General features: G+C 39.3%; 1 protein-coding gene across 1 annotated transcript in view; it reads right to left on the bottom strand.

The window, feature by feature from the left end:
* Positions 1-17,825: 17,825 nt before the first annotated feature.
* COL4A1 (collagen type IV alpha 1 chain) overlaps positions 17,826-23,870 on the bottom strand; it is a 118,535-nt gene continuing 112,490 nt past the window's right edge. Inside the window, exons 50-52 of the mRNA XM_054271867.1 lie at positions 22,009-22,123; positions 21,227-21,399; positions 17,826-19,615 (exon numbers count right to left, since the gene is read on the bottom strand). Of these exons, the coding sequence (XP_054127842.1) occupies positions 19,534-19,615; positions 21,227-21,399; positions 22,009-22,123 (370 nt within the window). The 3' untranslated portion in view covers positions 17,826-19,533. The remainder of the gene's footprint in view (positions 19,616-21,226; positions 21,400-22,008; positions 22,124-23,870) is intronic.

The following is a 23,870-nucleotide window of genomic DNA, read 5'->3' as shown; positions in this document are numbered from 1 at the left end:
AAATTTAGAAGACCCAAGACAGCATCATAGAGGCTCATTCTCAAACAGTCTCAAGACTAATGACTCAAACTAAGACTCAATTCAGCTACTTCATATGTACCCTTGGACAAAAGTGTGCAGCATCCTTTTCAGGTGCATGCAGTTCCCCAAGACCGGCAGATCCAATACAGACCTGTTTGTCCTGCTTGTGGCAGGAGAGGCAGCTGCAGGCCAGATGGCACAGCCTAGGACATCTCTACTGGCATTAAATGTCTATATTTAGACTGCAGGATCATGCCCCAAGCAACATGTCTGCTGTATTTCTCTCTGGATCCCATTGACTAAACCTCTGTTGACAGCAGCGGGGGCTTAGACTAGTGGTCCATGTGTGACACCCACATAACATAATCACAATTTGGGCATCTTGGACTCAAACTGACTCCCACCCAACACTTTTGGGTGAGATGCTCTCCATCCCTCAATTTGATCTCAAATGCTAAGGTCGTCTTGACTGTATGCCTGTGGATCTAACTGCTTTCCCTGATGTCTCTGCATATTTCCTACCTTGACCATGACATGCTGCTGCTGAAATGAGTTTTTTCTTACCTTTCCTTTTCGTCATGTCTCGGAAAACCTTAGTCCTCCCAATTTCTGTGGTGTGGTTCAAATAGGTCCTTCAAGAATTAACAAGGTCTGCATAGGTGTGTAATGGTATCAGGACACGGTCTCAGTCTCATTGACCAGGCTGGGGTCAAGGCCCACAGGTGTAGAAATTGTGGGGAGGTCTGGCCTCTGGACAGATATTTTGTTGTTAATACAAAGGTGTGGCTTTCACTACATAATCGTGCCATCCAAAATCAGGGCAAATGTTAAATTTTTCTGAACTAAGCTCTCTGAAGTAAATCACAATGGGAAGAATTGGGGGATGAATATGTTGTTGACCACTGTCTTGCATGTCTCTTTGCTTAGGATTTTTCATGTAACAGCTGTTACATCTTAGTTTCAAACATGTTGCTACACTTGCCTACCCTAAAATCATCAAAGTTTTGCTGTTGTCTTGCCTTCTGGCTTCTTCTCAGCACTAGGCTGCATTTCCCTCACTATTCTGCCTCACCTGATAAAAATATTATTCTTTCTTACTTTTTTATCACATGGTTTTGCAACTCTGAGCTCCTTTTCACTATACATATACTTTAAAAACCACTAACTCATATACATAGTTGGAGTAGGAAGACACATTGTCAGTAAAACCTAGAAAGGCTTTACTTCCTCTCTTCTTTCACCAGAGTTTTTTCCCTTTTTATTTTTCAAATCATGCAAAAAATTCCATGCTTCAGACCTAGATTTGCAGATGCACATGCACACGCAAAAAAATAATCACATCACAGCTCTCATTTGAAATCAAAGAGATCATTGGTGAGTTTGCAAGATTACAGTTTTCAACTTCTTATAGAAGTACAGAATCATTTAGATTGGAAAAGACCCAAAAAATCATCCTTGAATGGGTTCCCCCTCTTACGAGTCTGCAGAGTTCTGTGTGCATTTTGAAGGTAGTTCATCACCTGCAAGATTTATCTTACAAAACTGTCATCAGTGGAAAGGACGTTTAGCTGAGCAATATCAGGTTAAACTGAACACAAACTGAGATGCAATAGTTGTTATTTCTAATCAGCCCTGATGGGAAGGTATGAATTTTATTCCCTTTCCCAGAATTTGATACTTTCACCTTGTGACTTTGTGTCTTAGTTAGCAGAACAGAATGGCAGCTTCACTTGTGAAGTTATTGTAAATGTTATTCATAACAAGCTAATATGTTGTTGTTCCGCTAAATTGGAACTCTTGCTTCTCAAGGGTGTTTATTCATTGTGATTGTGATCTGCTGCATTCATGTTTTATGTCTGGTTAACCTAGTGAGTGCTACAACCTGACTTATCCTCCTTGAGAGAGAGACGTGATCATAGCTCTGAAGGGTAGGATTACAGTTAAAGACTCTCAGAAAAGAAAGAATGATGTTATTTACTGTGGGTAAAATCACTGATGTTGTACCACTGAAGTTTGTCTCAGTACCAAACAAGTCAGGAAGCAAAGAATTCTGGCAAAAAAATTTAAAAACCCAAACCAACCAACCTCTTACTGATAATTCTATGTGTGTGAATATACCAATGCAAACAGAAAGACAAAGAGGGTTTGTTATGATCTTACACCTATCTTGAGAGTTTTTCTGTGATTTGAAACTGGCTGAGAAACTCTTCTATTAAGCAAAGCTATTTCCTTAGCAAAGTCTCAAGATCCACAAAAATGAAAACTAGAATCTCTATTCCAAAAAAAGGCTTCTGCTTATTGATTTAATCAGTCATATAACTGCATATAACTAACTTACAGTGGACCTATGTGACATGGTTGTGTGTTGTAAAAGTGAGAAGTGAAGCAGAGAGTGAAACCAGGACAAAGGACTGAGTGAGAAATACTAGCATGTGGAGCAGAGAGCTACACCCAAAGTCTAAGAATCAGCCAGATGATGGGAGCCTCCTCCAGCCATCCCTTTTTTTTTTTTTTTTTTCCTTTATGAAGGGTTTTGTTTGTTTGGTTTGGTTTTTGGTTTTTTGTTTTGTTTTGTTTTGTTTGTTTGTTTGGGGTTTTTTGGTTTTTTTTTTTTTTGTGAAGGGGTTTTTTTCTTGCTTCGTGAAGGGTTTTTTTGGTTCACTTCAACAGAAGTCACACAGTGGCACTTCTGCAAATGTTGGTGTCCCTGTGCACTCTGTCACACTGCAGAACTGAGACTGTCTGCATGGTGTTGTGACCCAGTAAGACAGGCATGACCATCCTACACTATTAAAAACATGAAGCAACAGCCTACTGCATAGCTAAGCACACTGAGTTTAAGCTGCAATAGTGAAGAATAGCAGGTATTCATTTAACCTTAACTGGTTCTGAGCCCAAGGATTTGGCATTAAAGAAACCATAAATGTTTATGTCCTGTGACAGACATTTCAGGAGAGCCCAGGCTGCACGTAGAAGGGATCTCACAAACTCAGGCTAGCTGCTCAAGCTCAGAAATAAGCTGCTTGCTCCTCACTGCCCCATCAGAGCCAAGGGCTGACAAAGGCTTTTTGACTGCACACCTGGGCTCCAGCCCACAGCAGCACATTGCCCCAGCCTGCCTGAGCTCAGCTGGCTTCACTGCCCTGCAGGAAAGTACCTTGAAAAATCACTCCCAATGCCTTCTTTTCCCAGCTAAGGGTAACAGAAGTGACAATGACTGCGTGATGTCAATGAGATATTTATAGCCAGCCTACTAACTAACCTCATTCATGAGGCTCTTGCACACTTCCAGCCTGTTTCCCAGGCTGAGACTTAAGACTGCCATTCAAGTAGAATGGGTTTTGTGTGAAGAGTTAACTCAGAGTTAATCTAAGCCTAAGAATCCCCCCCTTCCTCAGCCTGCCTTCAACCCACACCATGAATATGAAGCAATTTTGGGCTCACTACATGGTTATAATCATGTTCAAACATCACATAGTCATGTTCGACTAATCTTTGGTTTTAAATCAGCTCTTTCTACACTTAGCTACAGTGACACTGACATGGAGATCTGGTGTTCATAGGAGATCTGGTGTTCATACTGCAATCATTCCAGTGTCTCTCAAAGAAGCCAGAAGTCCAGAATTTATCAGTAAAAGTTTAGTGTGGGTTTGTATTGGGTGTGACCACCCTATCTCTTCTAATCAGCATTTCATTACCTTGGACCATTTTCTACCAAGCTGGATTTATTTTATTAAATACATAAATTTCATAAATATCATTAAATGCATACATTTTTCATAAATTTCATTCATTATCCTTTCCAACTAGCTGGATTCAGAAGTGTTCAAAGTAATTCAAGTCAGATAGCTCTGCTTTGTAGGTTCTCTCTTTTTCAAGGTGAAGATGGACAATAGTAAGGGCTTTTGATACTCTGGTGGGAAAGGAATGACTCAGATGTGTCTTTGAAGCACATAGGATTTTGTATCCCATTCCTGATGTATTCAGTGAGAAGCATGTAAAAAATGGTAGGGTAGATGTTAAAAAAATTGAAATTGAATGTAGAAGAACATACTCAAGGTACAGCAGGAGAAATCACATGTACAAATAGCATGCTGAGGTTAGAAGGGATCTCTGGAGTTCACCTTGTCTATGTTTTATCTGTATTATAGGAAATACATTTAGGAGCTTTTACAGAAAGAGCCTCATTTTTTTAGGTGGTGGCATCAAATAAATGACACTAGATGCTCTTCATGTGAGTCTGAAAATGTGATTAAGTCTGGGAGAAGAGCTAGTTAAGATAACTACAGAGACCTTAAAATATTCATAGAACATGACAATAAGAGAGTTGCCATGTTAGAGCTCATTTTGATGGACAAGCAAATATTCACTGCAGATTTAGAATATTTATGTTTGCCTGTCTATCAATGATCATGATTGGGTTAAATATATTTGACCACAGTATTGCTACTAATCAACATTACATTTTATCAAGCTTCAAATAGCAATTTTTAAATGTTTTAACTAATTGGCAACATTTTAGACTGGAATGTATATATAGAGCAAGAAATGCTTTTAAAAAGCACATGAGGAAATGTTTAAGAACTAGTTCTTCGATGCTAATTAAAGCACTGTGATGGAGAAACCATGACAAATGCAATGGCTTATAAAGAAAAAGATGCAGAGAAGTAATTGATTTCTCAAAACAAATATTTAGAATCTGAGAAGAAAAAAAAGTTAAGTCAGTTACCATACATTTTAACTTTAAAAAGGAAGGAGAGAAACAAAAAACTGAAGGAGTCAGTCACCAGTCATCAGTGAATGACCAGGAAATGCCATGAGTCACAGTGAATGACCACTAGAATTCAAAATCAAAACAGAGCTCTTTAAAAAAAGAACAAATTGGGAAAAAAAAAAAAACCCTCTCCAAGTCTCAGGTCCATCACAGGATATTGCTGATGAACTGTAAACAGTAATAGAAAAAAGGGCAGAACTCTTAATCTGATCCTCTATTGGAGAAAAAGCAGTGAAATATACGACTGACAAATCTGCTATTCTGAATAAAAAATGAGCCAAAATGACTGCAATATTTAAATGCTTTGAGTTAATAAAGTGTAGGTTGATTTATGTCAGTGGTCAAGACACAGGAGGCCTGAGTGACTGTCCCCAGCCAGGATTTATCACCAGTGCATATTGAGATGAGAGTAGCATCACAACAGGAATAATACTCTTCCTGCTCCTACATCTAAGATTGTTGATTAGAATAGTGGAATCATAAAGTAGTTTGTGTTGGAAGGGACCCCAGGAGGTGCCTCCTGCCCCCCAGCAGGGCCAGCAGTGAGGTCAGACCGGGTTGCTCAGGGCTGTGCCCAGCCAGGTTTCACAGTCCCCAGGGATGGAGCCTGCCCAGCCTCCCTGTGCGGGACCTGCCTGTCCTCATGGAAATGTTTCAGTGCCGGCCCGAGCCCTCCCATTTCAGCTCCTGCTGCCCAGGGCTCGGCTGCCTCCTGTCCCTGCCCTCCCCGGGGCTCTGGGGTGTCTGGGAGGTGCCCCCAGAGCTGTCTCTGCCCAGGCTGGAGCAGCCCCAGCCTCTGCTCCCGTCCAGGCTCCAGCCCTGAGCCTGCAGGGCTGAACTCGCTCCGGTTACCGGCGTCTGTCTGTCTGTCTGTCTGCCCTGGGCACCGAGCTGGGGCTGCCCAGGTGTGCTCTGACAGCGAGGGCTGGGCATGGGATCCTGCCGCAGCTCCTCACTGTGCCCCTGCTGTTGCCCCAGCCTGTATGAGTGTAAGAGATTCTTCCTTCCCAGCTCTTTGCATATTGTTTCTTGAGATTCATAAGGTAAGGTTCATGTTGGCCCATCCCTCCAGCCTGTCTAGGAGCCTCTGAAAGACAATCCTTCCATGGAGAGTACTGTCTGGCCACCAGCAATTTGTATTATCTGTGAGAGTGTGCTCTACAACCTCTTTGGGTAACTGAGGCAGGACAGGTCCTGGGATATGGTAGCTCCCCTGTAGCATGTTCCAGGCAGAAAAATGTTCCCCTGACCCTGAGACTCTGAGCCCGACCATCCAACTGGCTCATTACTGCTCTGATTGTCCACCCATCCAGACTGCAATATTGCAGGAGTCGGTGTCAAATGTTTGTTTGTTCACATGGATATGCTGCTGATACAATTACAGAAATTCCCTCAGGTCATGGTGTCATGTCAGTGTTTGGTCACAAGTGAGTTTAAGGCAATCCCAAGTACTTCCCTGCCACATAACCTGGCTTCTGAAGAGACGGCTTCTGGTCCACAGTTTTGGTCTTCAGATATTTAATCTGCACCAGAACTTTATACCTCCACAGGCCATGGCCTCAGGTGTCTGTGGGTCGCAGAGAGCAATTTGGGACTGAGTTTTTGGACCTTCTTGGCACACTGGTAGTATTCCTATGACATACTCAGCAAAGGCATGCTGTGACCAGAGTAGTTTTTCCCATTTTGCCAAGGATGTGTCTCTCCTCACAGATCTTTGTCTTTGGAGAGCATTACTGACTTGGAACCATTTTTTCCAGAATTAAGTTACTTGAGCAAAAGTCCCAGCGTCTTCACCCAACATGCCTAGCAATCATTCAAAGAACACTCATGATAAAACCAAGGACTCTACTAATGACACAAAGACTTGGTATTATTAAGATTAAATGGAACAGAAAGTGATGTAAATGGAAAAGATGATGGGTATTTACCTCCTTAAAGGTATTTTCCTTGCAGAGTATATGAGTATTAGTTGAGTTGAGTGCTTTGTTATCTACTGATTGTTAATACAGTACCTTCCAGGCAATGTTTTATTATTTGCACTTTTTCCATCACTGATCCTGGCTTCTGTTCTCTTCTTCTGCACGCCATGAGCATTCCTCTGGGTAACAAACTTTATTAGACTAGATTTATAGTGACAGTGACCTACAAGTCATGCTGATGGAAAATTCATTCTGGTTTGGGATTAGTTGCTAATCTTTGGGATTATTAAAACTATACCACTTGGACATTCTTGGTTTTGTTTTAATTGCCAGAGTTATGAACAAAGGGCACAGCCAGTCTAGCATCTGGTGTATGTGTATAATTTCTTATGAGCATTGACAGACAAATAAATACGAGCTATTTTCAAAATGACCTTCTCCTTCCATCCGTATTAGAATGTTCTGACAAAATTTGTAATTGACTGAAGTCTTTTTATAGCAGCAATGAGCATAATGACCAGGGACAGAGTTTCCAGGCTGCCACGTCTCTGCCCAGTGTCCTGTCATAGCTGTGGCTCCAGTTGGGCTGCACTCGATCAGGGCAGAGCCTGTGCTCTGGCAGAGTGCAAAGACTCAGCAGCCTCCCTCCACTGTGGGGATTTCACTTCACAGCAGATTGCATTTCTAGCTGGAATAACCCTGCTTTGGAAGTGTCTCGTAAACCCCAGCTGGCCTCATATCCTAGTATTCACAGAATGAAGAGGAGATTAAGCCATCAGCAGTAGTCAACGGACAGTTTATTTCTAAATTCTAGAAAAATCCTGCTTGTTCTCTCCATCATACATTACTAAATGATATTGATTTTTAATACAGTTTACCATTCTTGCTTCAGCCTATGGTAAGAAGAAACCAGATTCATGATAAAGATATAAGATATATTGTGAGCTTCCTGGCAACTGCACCAATTGAAACAACTTCTTGCTACTTCATTATAATGCAAACCCCCTTGAGTTCCTGAGGGCAATGAAATACCGTCTTTCCACTCCCTGGAAGACTGAACAGTGTAATGGGAACCTCAGTCATCTGCCACAAAGAAAGAAAACATAGGACAGGGAGTAGATTGCAATTTAACCTCTTTTTTTTTTCTTACTCAATGTGTCTTCACATTCCTCTGAAAATATCTAAAGACTGTAATACCATGTAAGAGGATACCAAGGTGGAAAGGGAATTTTTATTTATTAAAAAAAAAATCTTTCTTTGGCAATATGCCAACCTGAGACATAACAGAGTGCAGTCAGTTGTAAAATCATTAACACTTGCAGGGGCTTGGTCGATGTGATAGTTTGAATGACAAATGTCACTGCATTCCTAATGTACTCTTAGTGACCTACACACAGACACATAACTCATAACATGTCAGAATTAGGCACTTCACTAGCATTCAATTACCTAGGCACAGAGAAAGAAAGTGGAGCAGAAAAAGTGAATTTAAAATTAGATATGATTTGTTTGGAGTAAGTACTGCAGCACAAAAAAATATTCTGTACATGTAGTATTATCATGTGGTCTTTTAAGATGCTTTAACAGGCTGTTCAGAGAGGTTTGTGGATTCTTCTTCTCAGAGACATTCAGAACCCACCTGGACACAATCCTGGACAACTTGCTCTCAGTGAGGTGCTTTAGCAGGAGCATTGGACTGGGGGATCTCCAGAGGTCCCTTCCAGCCCCAACCATTCTGTGATTCTGTGAAGAGTTCAGAAGTAATGGTTTTATACAGCTGAAAAGTACTGGCAGGAGCTGTGGACACAAAGACAGCAGTGCCTGTGGACATGGGCTCAGAGCAGGCACTGTGTGAAGAATCTGGGCTCCAGCTCTACTCCCAGCCCATGGCTCCTGGGTGTCTTGGCTTCAACTCCTCTGCCTGCAAGAAATGGGGATGATCAATCTAATTGCAGAAGCCTGGAGCAAATGGCATTAGGTAAGGTTGAAAGGCTGACATTTGACAACATTTTTGCGTTTGTAGGGCATTTTGATGTGGCCACTGGGAAAGGACGAGAGCAGCAGGTAAGGAAGCAAGCCAGGTGCTTTCTCAGAACACCCCAGATGGCAGTGTGTGTCATGTCAATGATGTCAGGAGAACATATATTTCCTATTTCACAGGAAAATCATTCTTCCAGGCAACTTTTGCTTCATGCTTAATTGAAGTCCAGTTTGTCTACAACATAAGAAAATTACTTTTGTTACTGGGTAAAGCTAATTATTTGGAGAACATAGCCCAAAAAGCTATCTTGAATATATATATTTGTTATACTTCAAAAGACTTCTGGCAATTCTTGACCAAAAAGTAGTAATTAACAAGCCAGAAGAAGATGTAAAAATCTGAAAGATTAAAAGTAGTTCTTAGAAAGCAAATCACTTCCCAACATATGAAAAAAAAAATTTAGTGAAAGGCTTTATGCAGGTAACCCCCAGGAGATAAAGTAAGAAGCTTTTCAATTGCATCAGGAAAGTTAATGTTAAAAGGCAGATTCCAAGCTAGGCTGTATTCCTTAAAGTAAAGGCTTTTGTTGTTTGTTCTCACTATTTAATTTTTTTTCAAGCAGACTAAAAGGACACAAAATTAAATCTACCAGGAGTTTATAGTTTGCCCTTATAAAAGGGACAGAATTTTTCTATATATAGCAGAGCAAGAAGAGAGTTGAGAGCCTTACTCAGCAGCACAATTCCTGCCTTTCTGTAAAAAAGCAAGATATTTTTGCATCTTCTTTGTGAAGCATTTTACTTGCTCTTGTGCTTCCACCCAGCTGTACATTTTACCTTGTCAAAAGAGAATTTCTTTTGTTGCAGAAAATTTTCTCAGACCTATTGTTCCCAGAATTTCTAAGCAGGACCAATTGAGTATGTGTCCCTCATACTGACACACAGAGGTTACACTACTCTGAAACCAAACAGAGCGGACACCACACGTTATGATGGTGTTTGTCTCTGAATAGCCTGCAGAGCTGGAGCACAGGGAGAGACAGATGTTTGGGATAACTCATGGGACACATTGAAGAGAACTAGACTTTGCTGGGATTTTAACTGTTATACTGATAACAGACAGCAAACAAAGGTCAGAATAAAAGGTGGCTGAAAAGGACCAGGTCTCTTCAGTTTGCTTTCATTTCATTAGGAAAACACACTGTTTGTACAATCAACCAGAGCTTTCAACAATGGACTGGCTAGAGATGAGTCACTAAAATGAATAATCCTTTTTAATCTCTATGAAAAACATCCTGTTAGCATTGCCATATTCTAGGAATTGTTATAACAGGAGCAGAAAAAGGATTAAGCGCTTAAACCTGTCCCATCAGTACAAGTTTATTGGAGTAGAATCTCTCTGTTGGTAATGAGCCTTTACTTCTTACAAAAACAAGAGACTATTTCTATTCTGTGCTCCTTTTCTTCTGTAACAAACCCTCTATGACCCACCAATAACATGGCTATTTAAAAAATTTAAATCTAGATCAAGTCACAGCACATGCTGAGGATGACACAAAAGTAAGGATAACAAGTTCACGAAGATCATACCAGAGCCTGATCTCAGTGCCTTTCAATGAGAGTATTGCACTTCTGCCCAAATTGTTCAGAGATTATGAATCCTGTAAACTCACTGCTGTTCTTTCCATGTTTTGCAGCACAGTGCTGTGCCTCTTTCAAAAGGTGAGTGATTCCAGGAAGTTATTAAAATATGCAGCATGTTCTGGGTAGCATAAGGCTGGAACCTGTGCTTTCAATACCAAATGCAAAAAGACTGTGAGCTATGCTTAATGAAAAAGCTCTCCAGCTACCTGACAGGAACTATTAGCCTCATGAGCTATGAAAATTCCTAGAGGAGGCAGATGACTACTTTGTTTTCGTCACAACAGTTAAAATGGCAAGTGCTTGCTAAAATAGTTTGTGTCAATAGAAACTGATGACAAGCCTTTACTGGTCTCCTTTCCAGAAGTGAGAGTTCAAGAAGATTTCCTTCTCTCACTGCCTCTGTCACATTAAGGTGTCTGAAAGATATTGAAGGTGATACAATACAGAACCCACGGAGACATCTTCAATTAATCTCAGATAAATTGACAAGGCTTTGTCATCAACAGGTGGCCCAGCAATGCTTGTTTTGAATGCCTCTTTTAAAATACATCACAACATGCTTAAGCCTCATCATCTTTTCTCTCATGAACTAACACTGACCTGAGCAGAAGCAGACTAGGGTAGCACCAGCTGTATTTGCAGGGTAGTGCAGGTGTGGTGTTTTTAAGTCAAGGACCTGGGTCGTATCCCAGCCACAGAGAAGTTTACCCCACAATATATCATCAGTCCTAACACGCTGACTGCCCACACCATGAACAGGCTGGAGCTCATGACCAGATTGTCTGCCCCCTTTTTTTTTTGTGCTGGGCTTCTTCCCAAGAGCAAACAGGTTGGAGAAGGAACAGTCTGCACCTGTACCTCCCTTCCAGGTGGAGCTGAGCCAGAGCTCACATTTGCACCTAGAGCTCTCCAGCTCTTGGCACATCTTCCACCTTCAATGAATAATTAAAAATAACTGAGCAAGATCTCTTACTTACTACAGATTGGGTTCACCCTTGTGTCAGATGAATTTCAATAAAGTTTGTGACGAGTAGTACAGATGATGGGTTAATAGGCCCTAGAAGTAAAAAATATAGAAAATAACTATTGATTTATTGTGTTATGCATTATATTTATTATTTTAATACACATATTTAGAGATATAATCCATAATAAGAATCTCACCTGAACACAAAAGGGTAGTATCTGGTAATAAGAAACTACAGATATGGACAAGAGCTGTGCATTTCTTTTCAGTAAGTGATAACACATCTTGGGATGGTGTGATGGTTTGGGCCCAGATGGAAATGAAGAACCAATTAGCTGCTCACTCCACACACCCCCCCATCTTAGTACTTAGAACCATTTTAGCCTTCCAGTCCCGCTAGCCCAGTCAATTCCACCAAATAGCTATGCAAATTTGTCAGGCCTTAATACTTAACATTTTTTTGTACCTACATTCTTATTGAAAAAATAGCTCCAAATCTCCCTTTTTTTTGATGGTTTCAATAGACTCCCATGGCTGATTTTTTAAAGATAATTTACATCCAGTTTACTAAGTCCTTTCTCTATTAAATAGCAGAAGTTTCTAATCCCCTCCTTGAAACTCTGTGAAGGAGTTTTAGGCTTCTCCTCTTGGCAAAAGGACATCAAGGATGGATCAAAAAGGAAACTTGTAGAAGTCCATATGTCAGGATACCTGGTTTGCAGAATAACCTCTCCTAGTGATTGTTTCTCCTTTTATACTGACTCTTCCTGGGGCCTAAAGCAAAGAAAGTAAGTGATAAGCTGAATTTCCTGAAAAAAATACCTTGCCTCATTTCACTTACCATTACTTTGCTGTGGAGGCACTGCTTTGAATACTGTGTTACTGATTTTTTTCCTCCTTCAGGAAAGTGACTGAAAAGATAGAAAGTGACTCTCATCAGGCACCTTTCCTCAGGTTATTTGACATCTTATGTACAATACCCACATATCTGATTCAGCTGTCATTTTAAAAGCACTGCAACACTTTAGAGTCAATGTAAAGTTGTATACATTAAAAAGTCTAGCAAGTGCAATGGAATAACCAAAAACTAAACAAGTTTTCATCACCATTCAGAAGTGCCAGACACTTAAGGAGACCATGACCCAGCAGGGACACACCTGTTTAGGAGTTTAGAACTGCCTTCCCGTCTAACTAGCAGCAAGACATCTCCCTTTCACAGGAGCAATGGCATTTATTTGTAATTGTAAACAACTTAGAAATACAAAACCCCTGTATATCAATTTATTCTAAGTAAAGCCTGAAGACAGTAAGTACTAAGCTCCTGTGGGTTCATTGCATAACAATGTACATAAACAACTTTTGTCTGATTTTGCCACATTAATGTTTGTATCTAACATATTTTTGTTTAGGAAGCAGGAAAAAAATCATGAGTTGTCATGAGTCTATGCAACTATATAAAATTAGATTCATAAGAACCCATAGGAATGATAAGAATGTCCTTTGCTGAACCTTGGTGCTGAAGACTTGGCCACATGTGAAAGGAGGTAGATGATCTTACACATTCCCTCTCCACTGCTGCCACATGATGAGTTAATATTTGATTAGACAGTGCTGTATCTATGACACCTGTTCACCAGGGAGACTAGGACAACAACTGATGTAATCTACCTTATTATATACTTAATGATAGAGGAGAAGCACTGCTTTTTCAGCTTCCCACGTCTGCTTTTCATTTCCTCTCCTACACATTCCTGAGAGGTCATGTTCAGTGCCTTGCAAGAGCAAACAAACAACTACAATTTTTTCCCCTCTCTCTCTTTCTGGTATTCTCTGCAATTTGTTTGATAGAAAAGAAAAACTTTAAAAATTTCCTCTCTACTGTGAGTTTCTAGGAAGAAAGGTACTTCTTGAAAATAGTTATTAATGTACCTGTGTTGGCAAGATTTCTCTGATTACAATAGGAGAGTACAGAAAATACCCAAAAAATGCTTTGGTACCAAGGCTACATGGAAGAGTCATAATGTTCATAGTGGCGGTTTCCACACTTGGCTGTTGTTTCCAGATCCTCATCACAAATATCCTCTCAAGACAACCTTGCCCTTTGACAAGTAGGACCTTCTCAATTTTTTGGTCAGTTCTCTTAAATTCCACTTTGCAGGAGCACCAAAACACCTCATCTGAGCAGATTCCTAACTTGTCCCAGCTGTTTGTACCTGTGATTCCCAGTCGCAGTGACTTCCTCTAGGAAATGTATAATCCCAGTAATCTTTGCAATCTGAATACAAATTTTTATTTCAAATTTATACGGTTGCGTTCAGAAGACTCTTTTTTTCAATTCAGCCTTCACAGCTTCACTAGTTTTCCTTCTAAGAAATCCCAATCTCTACAAGGAATCCCTCAAATTCTTATGTAACTATAGATGATTATAGTATTTCAGATATTGTCTTTCTTACTGTGAGTAGCTGTTGTTGTAAAGTGAATATATAATCCAGGGAATAATTTTTCAAATTTTCATTTCCAATTTTTTTCTTCCTTTTAAGGAGGTCAACATCTTTCTCTGAAGTAAGATTTGCCTTTGAAGAGAGGGGAAGCAGAAATGCAGTGGGGGTTTCTTTGTGGGTTTTTTGAACACCAGAACTTCTTTTCTTTTCTATGTGTTTTTTTATTGGGAAAATAAAGGCTGAGAATTAGACAGGGTGTATCTTTCATTGCCCTGGGCTAGGTCCTTTCCTCAGTTCAGGAACAATGCCAAAAGGCCTGGATAGTATTAGCTTTGAACAGAGACACTTGACAGTTCCCAACTGATCAAAGGTAGCAAAAAATAATCTGTGAAAAAGTTGTAGTCTGTCAATGTGGAAACAAGAGCAAACAGCAATTTTGTTTGCAGATTTTGGGAACTACCAGCAATCTTCATTCAGTTTTGCCTGGTACTCACCTTCTTACCATTCTGAGGTCCCAAAGGCGCTGCATCACATCCAGGCCAGGGAAGGAGGAGGTGGATCCCAATATAACTATAAAACAATGTGTACTGAGACTGCCCTGGGAATCAGTGTTTCTGTGGGGATTCCCAGACACATTATTGAAAGTGGTACACAGAAGGAATTCTTGACATGGGATTCATGTGACTGCATTTCAAGTCCCTATGATTTTGTTGACACTTTGATCACATCTCTCAAACAGGTTCATGTCCAAAATTAGGCTGGAAAAAATACTGCTATAATTATTTAGAGGAAATAGGAAGACGAGAACATCTTCAACTGCCAGCTTCCATGCCCACAAAGATAACAAAAGCTTTGGCAGAAGGTAACACCGGGCATGTTCTCTTCACTTTGAACCTCTTCCAGGAAACAATGGTGAGAAATGAGCACTGTGGTGTAAGACTGAGAGGAACGTTCTGGCAAAAACACACCATGGGTTACACTGGTCTAAAAGCTGTGCACTAAGCATAACAAAAAGGTTTGATCAATGCTCTTTAGACTGTTTTACAAGGACTTTCTCCCCTTCCCAAGCCATTTCACATGTTTATTTACTACAGCGTAAATCGTTCTTCATGGGGTTGAGATGACAAATGAATCCTGCCACAATTCTGCATGAAATCTAACATGTTTTCTTAGGCGAGACAGGAGTTGACAGAGCATCAAATGATCATGTTCCATCTATAACTTTCACTCTGTCAAGTCTTCCGTCCTCTGCACACCAATTATAACAAATGCAGCTGACTGCATACAGCCAGAGGGGGAAAAAAGGGCAATTCTCTAACATATGTTAAAGATTCAGACATTTTAAAATCTTTTCAATGTTTATACTCTGTTCTTTGGTTTGAAAACAAAAGCTGGAAAGGAATGTGCCTTTAAAAATCAGCACTGAAAAGTAAGAAAGAATATTCAGCTCTGAGCATCATCCTCTTATGGTGGGAGCTGAAGAGAGAAGGTGGTGTCAGTAAGGTAAAATATCTTACAGTAGAAGCATTCCTGTGTTCATGAGAAGTAGTAGTGATTTTTCCTCCCACAGATATTAACACCTCAAGCAACACAACAAGCTTATTGTTTCCCAGAGAGAAATAGCCAATACCCACACACTCCCCTCTGCATTTTCTTTAAGGACTTTCCTCTGACACTGAAGAAAGAGAATGGTTTAAAGATTATACTTCCAGGAAATTTTTTGGGGGTTGTTTTGTTAGTACATCTTTCACAAAGAACATGTGCTTCTTGTTTAGCTGTTAGTGCTAAAAGTAAGTTTGTGCATTATTTTTTGTTTACAATTATTCTGTAGAGACTTCAGCAATATTACAAATTCACAATTTTCATCCATTTCGTACTACACTTTTACTAACAGTTGGGTGGAATTATTTCCTCCTCTCTACCATCTTTCCTCTGAAACCGACAGGCTGAACACTTTCATGTAGCCACTTATTTTCTTAATAATGATTAACTATATCCCAGACCATCCATCGCTGGTCTCAGCATTTGTCTGAGCTTGAAATATGCATTTAAAGATCCACCCTGGTCTCTCATATTCTGTTATCTAATTCAGAACGTGAAGATCATAAAAAAGATAACTTCTATATGAAGAGGTGGAAATGCAGTGGGCAGCACATCGCTGCCACGGTGTGACCAGCAGAGAGAGATAAGCTCCACTGCAACCTCTGACAAAATGCTGTTGGTCTCCTCCAGAAGTCCCAATGCAGACATGGCCAAGCACCTTTACAGAGTAAGGCATGGAGATACAGGCAGGTACTGAGGTAGCTGCCATTTCAACTAGTCAGTGGTCCCTCTTTGTGCCAGGTGCTGTATTTTCCATTTAGCTGGTGCTCTGAGATCCACAAGCCTGGCTCTGTGTTTACGTTTCTCCTCATGCAGTTAGTGCAGATTATTATAGATTTATAAAACATGAAAAATAGAAAAGGAATTCTCAAAAAGTCATGCAGATATGCAACTTCAGTCATGAGGAATACAATCACTGCTCTGGGAGCCTAGTATGGGGATATTGTTCTCTGGAGTCCTGTTACATAGAAAAAGTAGTATTTCATCAAGGAAGTTACCACTATGAAACCAGTAAGAGATGCACTTATAAATGAATGTACATACTTACACTGAATGTACATTTATCAGAAAAGACACACAGGCTAAGATATCATTTACTTCCAAATATCTACTGGATCACTCAATTATATTTTTATTTTGCAGTGTGTATAGAAATTTCTTTAATTGAAAACTGATCCATTCCTATTTCAAAAGGAAAATTGCTGGTGACAAGAACATGTCAAAGTAGAGATGGAGACATGAGAAAATAGTCATGTATTCAGTAGGGTCCTGTTAGCAGATGAGAGACCAAGGTATTTGGTGTTAGTGTAAAGCCTTCCGTCCCAGCGTTACCTCAAAGAGAGCAAGGGCACCACCTGCTGTTTTAGAAATGTATTTATTTGGAACATGACAGCGACTCTTCAAGTACTGCACTCAAAAATTTTCTCCTGAAGCTTCTGCAACACGATTTGAATAAGTGATGACTTAGCAGATGCCTGTTCATACGATGAATTTTATTGTAGCCACAACACTGGCCATAAATGCCTGAATATGGGGTACTAAAGAGGTTTTTGAAAGCAAAGCAGTGTTTCACACAGGCTCTTCCTCACCCAGGGCATCAAAATCTAGCATTCACACATTTTCAGGAGATCTGACTGATATTCAATAAGCACCAAAAAGTTTAGTGACTGATTTAAGAAATAGCATCTTTAGCATGAGAATGGTTTAGGTCATTATATGAACTGGAGGTTATAGAATAAATAATTACTACTAGATAAGGAAGACATCAAACTACAGTTCAAGCAGTTTTCAAAAATTTTCAAAGGACCTTGTTTCCAAATGCTCCCATTGAGAAGAGAAAGGTTCATACACACCAAACTGATTTAAACATACATGAAGAACTTTACAAACCCAACTGTCTGGCAGTTCTAAGACAATTTGACCATAGCAAATTAAATCCCTAGCTGACCAGGAGATAAAATGTGGAGTGTGAGCAGCTGTTTGGATGCACTCAGTCAGTGAAGACTCAATTTTTGAATAATTTTTCCTAGATGCCACAAGGAATCACCTTATAGTCCTCTCCTCTTCTTCTGGATGTCAAGTGTCCTTGGGAAAACCCTGCATGAGGCTGCTCAGGCACAATCAGACTGTTTTATTTTATAGACTACAAAGGAACTTTTGTGAGGAGTGGTCCTTTATAAATAAGATTATCAAGTGTCAGAACTTCCATGAGAGTTAAGAATCATTGCTAAATGAAATGGCCAATTTCTATGCAGGAGCCTTCAGCCATTTGGTCAGAGAATGTCCGGAAGGATTTTAATTGAAAGACAAGTTCAAAATAGCAGCAGCCGCAGTGTCTTCACTAATTTTGGAAAACAACATGAAACTTTAGCAAATTATGTGCTTTTGCCAATGAAAATTATAGCATGGCCCATTTCCTCTTCAATCAGAGCCAAGATTCACCTTAAAAGCAAAGTTTATAAAATATTTTAATTTTTATCCTATATAATTCAGTTCTGTTTGTGCATGAAAAATTCAAAGGAAAAGTGAAAAATGTGCATAATTTTGATTCCTATGAGCTGAGATGAAGTTAGCAGATTTTTGTAATGTGTTCATATCAAATACATTTCAGTGATAAGTTTCTCATGTTTCATCTATCAGTTTCAGTTCTTACAAGATAACAACAGAGGTGTCAATACAGTGCCCTGTTTCCCCCTTTAGAAGATGCTTTGTACATCTGCAAGATGTGCAAAACAAAAATCATCTATGATTGCATCAAGCTTTTGCATTTATTGGTGGCTTATTAAAATTAATTAATTGCTGTGAATGAATGCTAATAACAAATTAGTAAAAACATCTTCCTTTCTTCTGTTTTTTTTTTTACACAAATAGTTTTATTACAAACTTGAATTTTTAAGAAATACACATGTAAGAAATTACACAAAGGCCTTGGCATTTGCAAAAATCTTTTGGTATTTGCATGGTAATAGTCCATAAAACATTTTTGGACACAGACGTGCTCAAACAATGGTATCATTGCATAGAAATTCTTTAGAAATATTTCTGAGGCCACTTTGAAGAATTTTTTTGGCACAATATTAACAAAATTAAGGCCTTATACTTTTCAAAATCAAGTAATTCAGTGTGTGAGTAGTGTTTAAAACCCTGAAAAATATTAAATACAGAATAAAGACTATAAGCTCAAAGCAGAATTTTCTATTATAAACACAAATAACTATTAACCTGGGTTCAGTCTCTGCAACTTCAGCATTGAAATGGCTATGTAAAATGAACATTTCACATCATATTTTGGCATTTAACACCTAATTCATGACACTGAAAAGAAGAAAAATTTTGTAAGCTTCTTTTTGATATGATAAACTTAGAGCTTGATTTGCCTAATGGTTGATATCTATATAAATTACTAAAATATTTATATATATTTTTCTTCTTGACCATTGCTGGATCATTCTTTATTCCACAGGAAAGTTTGTTCTACTGCACAAAGAAGCTGCATAGTACCAACATAGCAGAAACACTTACTTGCCTATTTGTGAAGCCAATTTGGCAATTTCTTCCAGATGTAGACCCATTAATACTGACAGCACTAAAGGCTACAAACAGAAGCAAAGGTTTGCAGGATGGCACTCTATGTTGTGAAAAGATGGTTACATGTTGCTTAACCACAGTCTGTAATCCCAAACCTCTTTTTTACATTAGTATTTCTTTGTACAAGAACAATAAGTACATACCCAAGAGTCTGGGATTTTAAGACACCTAGATAACGGTAACAAACTTATCTGGGGAAGAAAAATGAATCTAAATATATAATACAAGAATGAGAAAGGGGGGTCAAACAGTATAAGGCAGAACTGCATACCTCCTAGCACCTTTGCATTTTTTTTTCTGGATAAATGCTGACTTTTTATTCTATCAGTGCATTGCATTTATATAAAAAATACATATACTTTGATCAAAAGTGCCATTTGGCATGTCGACATTTGAAGCTTATCTTTGTTGTCTCTTTTCTTCTTTAGCAAGGACAGGGCCAGTAAAGCAGTGTGTGTTAGTTATGCAAGTTCCTAAAAGGCACTTTACTGTTTTCATATTGGACAACAATGAGGTACATATGATATATGTCTAGGCTTCATTGCTGTTAAACAAATAGCACCATATTGTGTGAAATTAGTTGAAATTCAAAAGTCATTATGTTCTTCTCATACAGACTTGACAACGGCTAACATTTGAGCGTAGATCCCCGGCTTTCAAGGTTGAGGGAGTCGGTTTCCTACGGAAAAGAAAGAAATGAAAAGACCCATTAACAATTTTCAGGTTCATAACTGACAAGACCAGCTTGGAATGCAAGTCTCCCTTCCAGTCTCTGCTGAATCAAGAAGGTGTTCCTAAGTTGTCCAGTGTGTAATCACGTCCAAGTTTGGTCACAAACTATCGTAAGACTAGTTTTAAACATCACACACTTACTGAAGAATTCAGTTCTTTCACAAGGCGTAAGATTTCCTTAACCTAGAATACCATCTGTTAAAGCAGCAGTTTGAAACAACCTAGAACTTGGGTAATAAAATAAAATTGGGCAAAGAAGCTGAAATTTGACTGTTTATGAGTTTCTGCTAACTCATGTGACTTTAAAGACAAATGAAAAGTTGGCAAAGGAAATTATGTGATGTCATATAGAAACACAACCCAAACCTTGAGTCTCTAACCTGTCATAAGGAGGTCAGAGACCTCCTAGCAACTAGAAGACAAAGTTGTGCTTGCATTTAATGTTTTTCATTAAAAAATATAATGTGTTTACAGGAAATTGAGGAGTATTTGTGATTTCTGATAGCAGGGCAGGTCCCCTGACTGGGATTATTTTATTAATCTGAGGCATAGTTTGCAGCCAGAAAGGTGTGTGAGGTTGAGAGATCTCAGGGTGGGACTCAAGGAATGGAAACAACTGTAGTGCTCACTCTAAATTTTCTTCTCACCAGCCTTCCTCTTTCCTAGGGACCCAGGGCTTACCCCAGTGGTGGGGTGGCTGTGGCAGTAGTTTTTCAGGTTGTTAAGATTATTACAGCCCCAGTGATACTCAGTCCCAGTGCTCAGTTTTTCTACTACTCCACTGACAGCTATCTGATAAAAAGTGAAAACTGGCTAAACAACCTGCTTCATTCTGAGGCAGGCAAGGCAGCATTCACAGATCTGGACAGAAGACATGAAGAGACGCAGGGTAACAGGAGCAGCAGCCAGGACTGTGGTGGAAGAGGGTGATTACCTGCACTCCAGAGGAATGTCTGCTGACTAGCTGAGCTATGCAGACATGGGAACTGACCTATATGCCAACATATTAGTAACATTCATAAAGAGCAAATGAACCTGTGTGGAAAAATACTCATGTGCAGGAGACCAGAACAAAGCCTATTACCACTAGCTGCATTTTACTCAAACATACTTCCTCTAACATTAGGGAAAGGTAAATAATTGTTCAACTCACTTAGTTTAAAACCTGTACAAATTGCAAGTAGTTCTATTATAAGTTAATGCTCATTTACAGGAAATGTTATATTCTAATCTAATTTCAATCAGTATGTCAGCCTATCCCAGTTACCACTTGGTGAATACAATCAGAAACATAGTGGAATTGTGAGCATTGTTAGATTATTCTGAAAAGCAAAATACATGATACAGATGACACATTGCAAACACTAACTGATGATGCATTCATTAATTCCCCCGAAAGCTACTTTTCTTTCTGCTACAAAAGTAATTTACTACATAAATTAACTGTGCTAGTGGACAGCCAATACTTGAACCTGTATTCTATTCAAAAAATACTTATTTTATTCAGTGATAAGGCTCAACTGAGTCTGAAAGAGTGATAAATAAATTATGAACTTACCTGAACATCTCATTCCTTTCTATAGTGGCAAGCCAGAAGCTGTAAGCATTTGCATAGTAATTGCAGGTGCCCCGGCCATGGCATTCAATGAAGGGAGCGCTGCGGAACTCCTCTAGGCAGGAGCCAGGGGATGCCAGGGCCTGGCCAGAGCCCTCAGCACCAGCACTGGTGTGCTAGGAAAGGCAAAAGCATTGGTCAGACAGGGACTTTCCACCTCTTCTGATACACCTGCAATGAACTCTCTCGCACAAATATTTCTTCACACTTCTCTCCTTATCCCCTGTTCTGTCCATCTGCTGTTTTGTTGCTCAGCTCAAGGAGGAACAAGAAGGTGGAGCTGAAGACTCCAGAGATGGCATTGGGTTCTCTCATTCAACAGCAGCATGACACATGAGCAATATCAGCTTCAGGGACAGCTGTATGCACAGAAGTCCTTCAGGAGAGACAGCAGGACTCAAGCTATCTCTATGTAAGCAACGTGCCCAGGAGGCACAAGGTCTGGTATGGCTTTTATCTGAACAGCTTAACTCCATTCTCACTCCACATCACAGTGGTCTCTCTCCCATTGCCAAGTGCTAACATCTCTGGATCCAGCTGTGTCTCAGACCATGCCCAGGCCTTGCCTGGGAAAATGATCAGGTTCTTTTTGAAGTCACTACAAAGAGTGAAGGACTAATGCCCTCCTAAAACCTGAAGGGATGGAGGCAGATGCTAAATTTCCATAGATCAAAACTCTGAAACAAATGCTTTCCTCAGCTCAGAGTATGTCCCAGTGCACTTACCATGACAAAGGAGTAACCAATCCAAAGTGAACTCCAGCCTTCAGGACACGGTGGTATTTGAATTGTTTGACTGTGAACAGCTATTACCATAGCAGGAGCTTCACACACAGAGCATCTAGAAGGACCAAGACATAAATGAGCTGCATGCACTTAAGGATTAACAGTTCATTATTCAGAAACTACTTTCTTTATGGAATCTTGAAATAGAAAATGCTGTCACATTCAAAACCAAAGAAAAATCACAATATTTCATTTAGAAAAACAGCCAACTTCTTTTTTCTTTCTTGTTAATTTCTAATTTATTTGATAAAGTTCTAATTTGTCCCTTACTTAGAGAAAGTTCAACTATTAAGTCTTATTCCTATTAGCTTTCCTATGAGAAAAGAACAAGAGACCTCTTATCTGAATATTTACATGTATTTTTCTTTTTCTAGTCCTGTTTGTACTGAAGTTTCTAAAAGTGCTCCATGTCACGAACATGGGGGGCAAATAGCCACTCTATCTCAGCAAGTATCACTTAAAAGTGGTCTAATCTGATCAGAAACAAGTAACAGCAATTCATCATCCTAAACTTAGCTCTGACTTCCAGAGAAAAAGCCATCTCTCTGGAAAATGTCTTACAAAGGCAATCACTGCTAATCTAATCTAATCTAATGCAGACTCTTTCCCATGCATTTTCCTTGAAAGTGTTTTTTATTTACATTTGTGGTCTATATCTCCAGTAAGAGATTTCCAGCAAAGTAACTTGCACAACAAACTTCAAAGCAATTCTCCAGAAAGGCATGCAGCACCAGTTCTTTTACTTCAGATAAATTCCTCACATCTCAGAACTGCTAAGTTACTGAATAATCCAATGACCAATCATCCCTCCACAGAATCACAAAAAACCCATGAGCTGGGCTAGAATTTTAATATGGGGGCTGGCAATAAGGAATTTGGTAGATATAATCAGTTTTTCCTTGTACAATTCTTCAACTGGCTGCTGCAGTTAGCAATTATGAATATTATTCAAAACTAAACAGTCTGATTCCTGTTATCAGAGCAGGGAAAAGAATCAAGTGCAAAATGGATTAAGTTGGATTCTGGAAAATGCAGAGAAGCAAAGGTATTCAGAATGAAAGCCTGCTATTTCTGCCTTGTGAAGACTGCTTTCATACCTACTGCCTTCATCTTTAGTGCAGAAGCAAGAGTTATTTTAAGAAACACATCAATGAAAGATTAAGTTAAAAGAAGGAATGTAAAGCTGCCTCTATTCTTGGAGCTCTGCTTTGCTTCAAGAGATTTCTGGTATTTCAGTAGAAGGCCATACAGGAAAAGAAGTCCTGTGATTCAAGGCAGCAAGTGACACTTCTACACATTTTCAACATTTGGACAGAGAAAACTGTTAGTTGAAAAGCATCAACTAATAAAATAGATAGAAAGAAGAGTTTACCAGATTCTTTGCTAGTTTTCTAAAATGAATATTACAACTATTTCACTCATTGCTATGACTAAAAGGAGAAAGACACATAAGCATACATGCACACACACACATGTACATACAAATACACACTTACGCGTTCTTATGGTTAGCAAAAGCTAATCCGTAGGCATAAGATAAGGCAAAGTGTTGGTTAGTACCTCCTTCAGCAAGAGTTTCAAATATGACTGTTAAAGGCTATTTTGCATTATATGGGATGGCATAAAAGGAATATGAATTTCAGAGGCTGGCAATTTGAATTTTTCTGAGAGTCAAGTCCCTTTCATTCATGGACAACAAACAACCAAAAATGTAAGACCAAAAAAGTCTCTATTGAGAATCTTGTCCTCAATCTGCCCATTCATTTTCAAAACATACCAACTTCTTTGGTACTAAACCAAAA

Source organism: Melozone crissalis, unplaced genomic scaffold (assembly GCF_028551555.1).
Source record: "Melozone crissalis strain CALT ecotype California unplaced genomic scaffold, PUWL_Pcris_2 ptg000013l_1, whole genome shotgun sequence".
NCBI classification, from domain to species: Eukaryota; Metazoa; Chordata; class Aves; order Passeriformes; family Passerellidae; genus Melozone; species Melozone crissalis.
The sequence above is the reverse complement of the archived record's forward strand: the minus strand, read 5'-3'. Positions and strand labels throughout refer to the sequence as shown.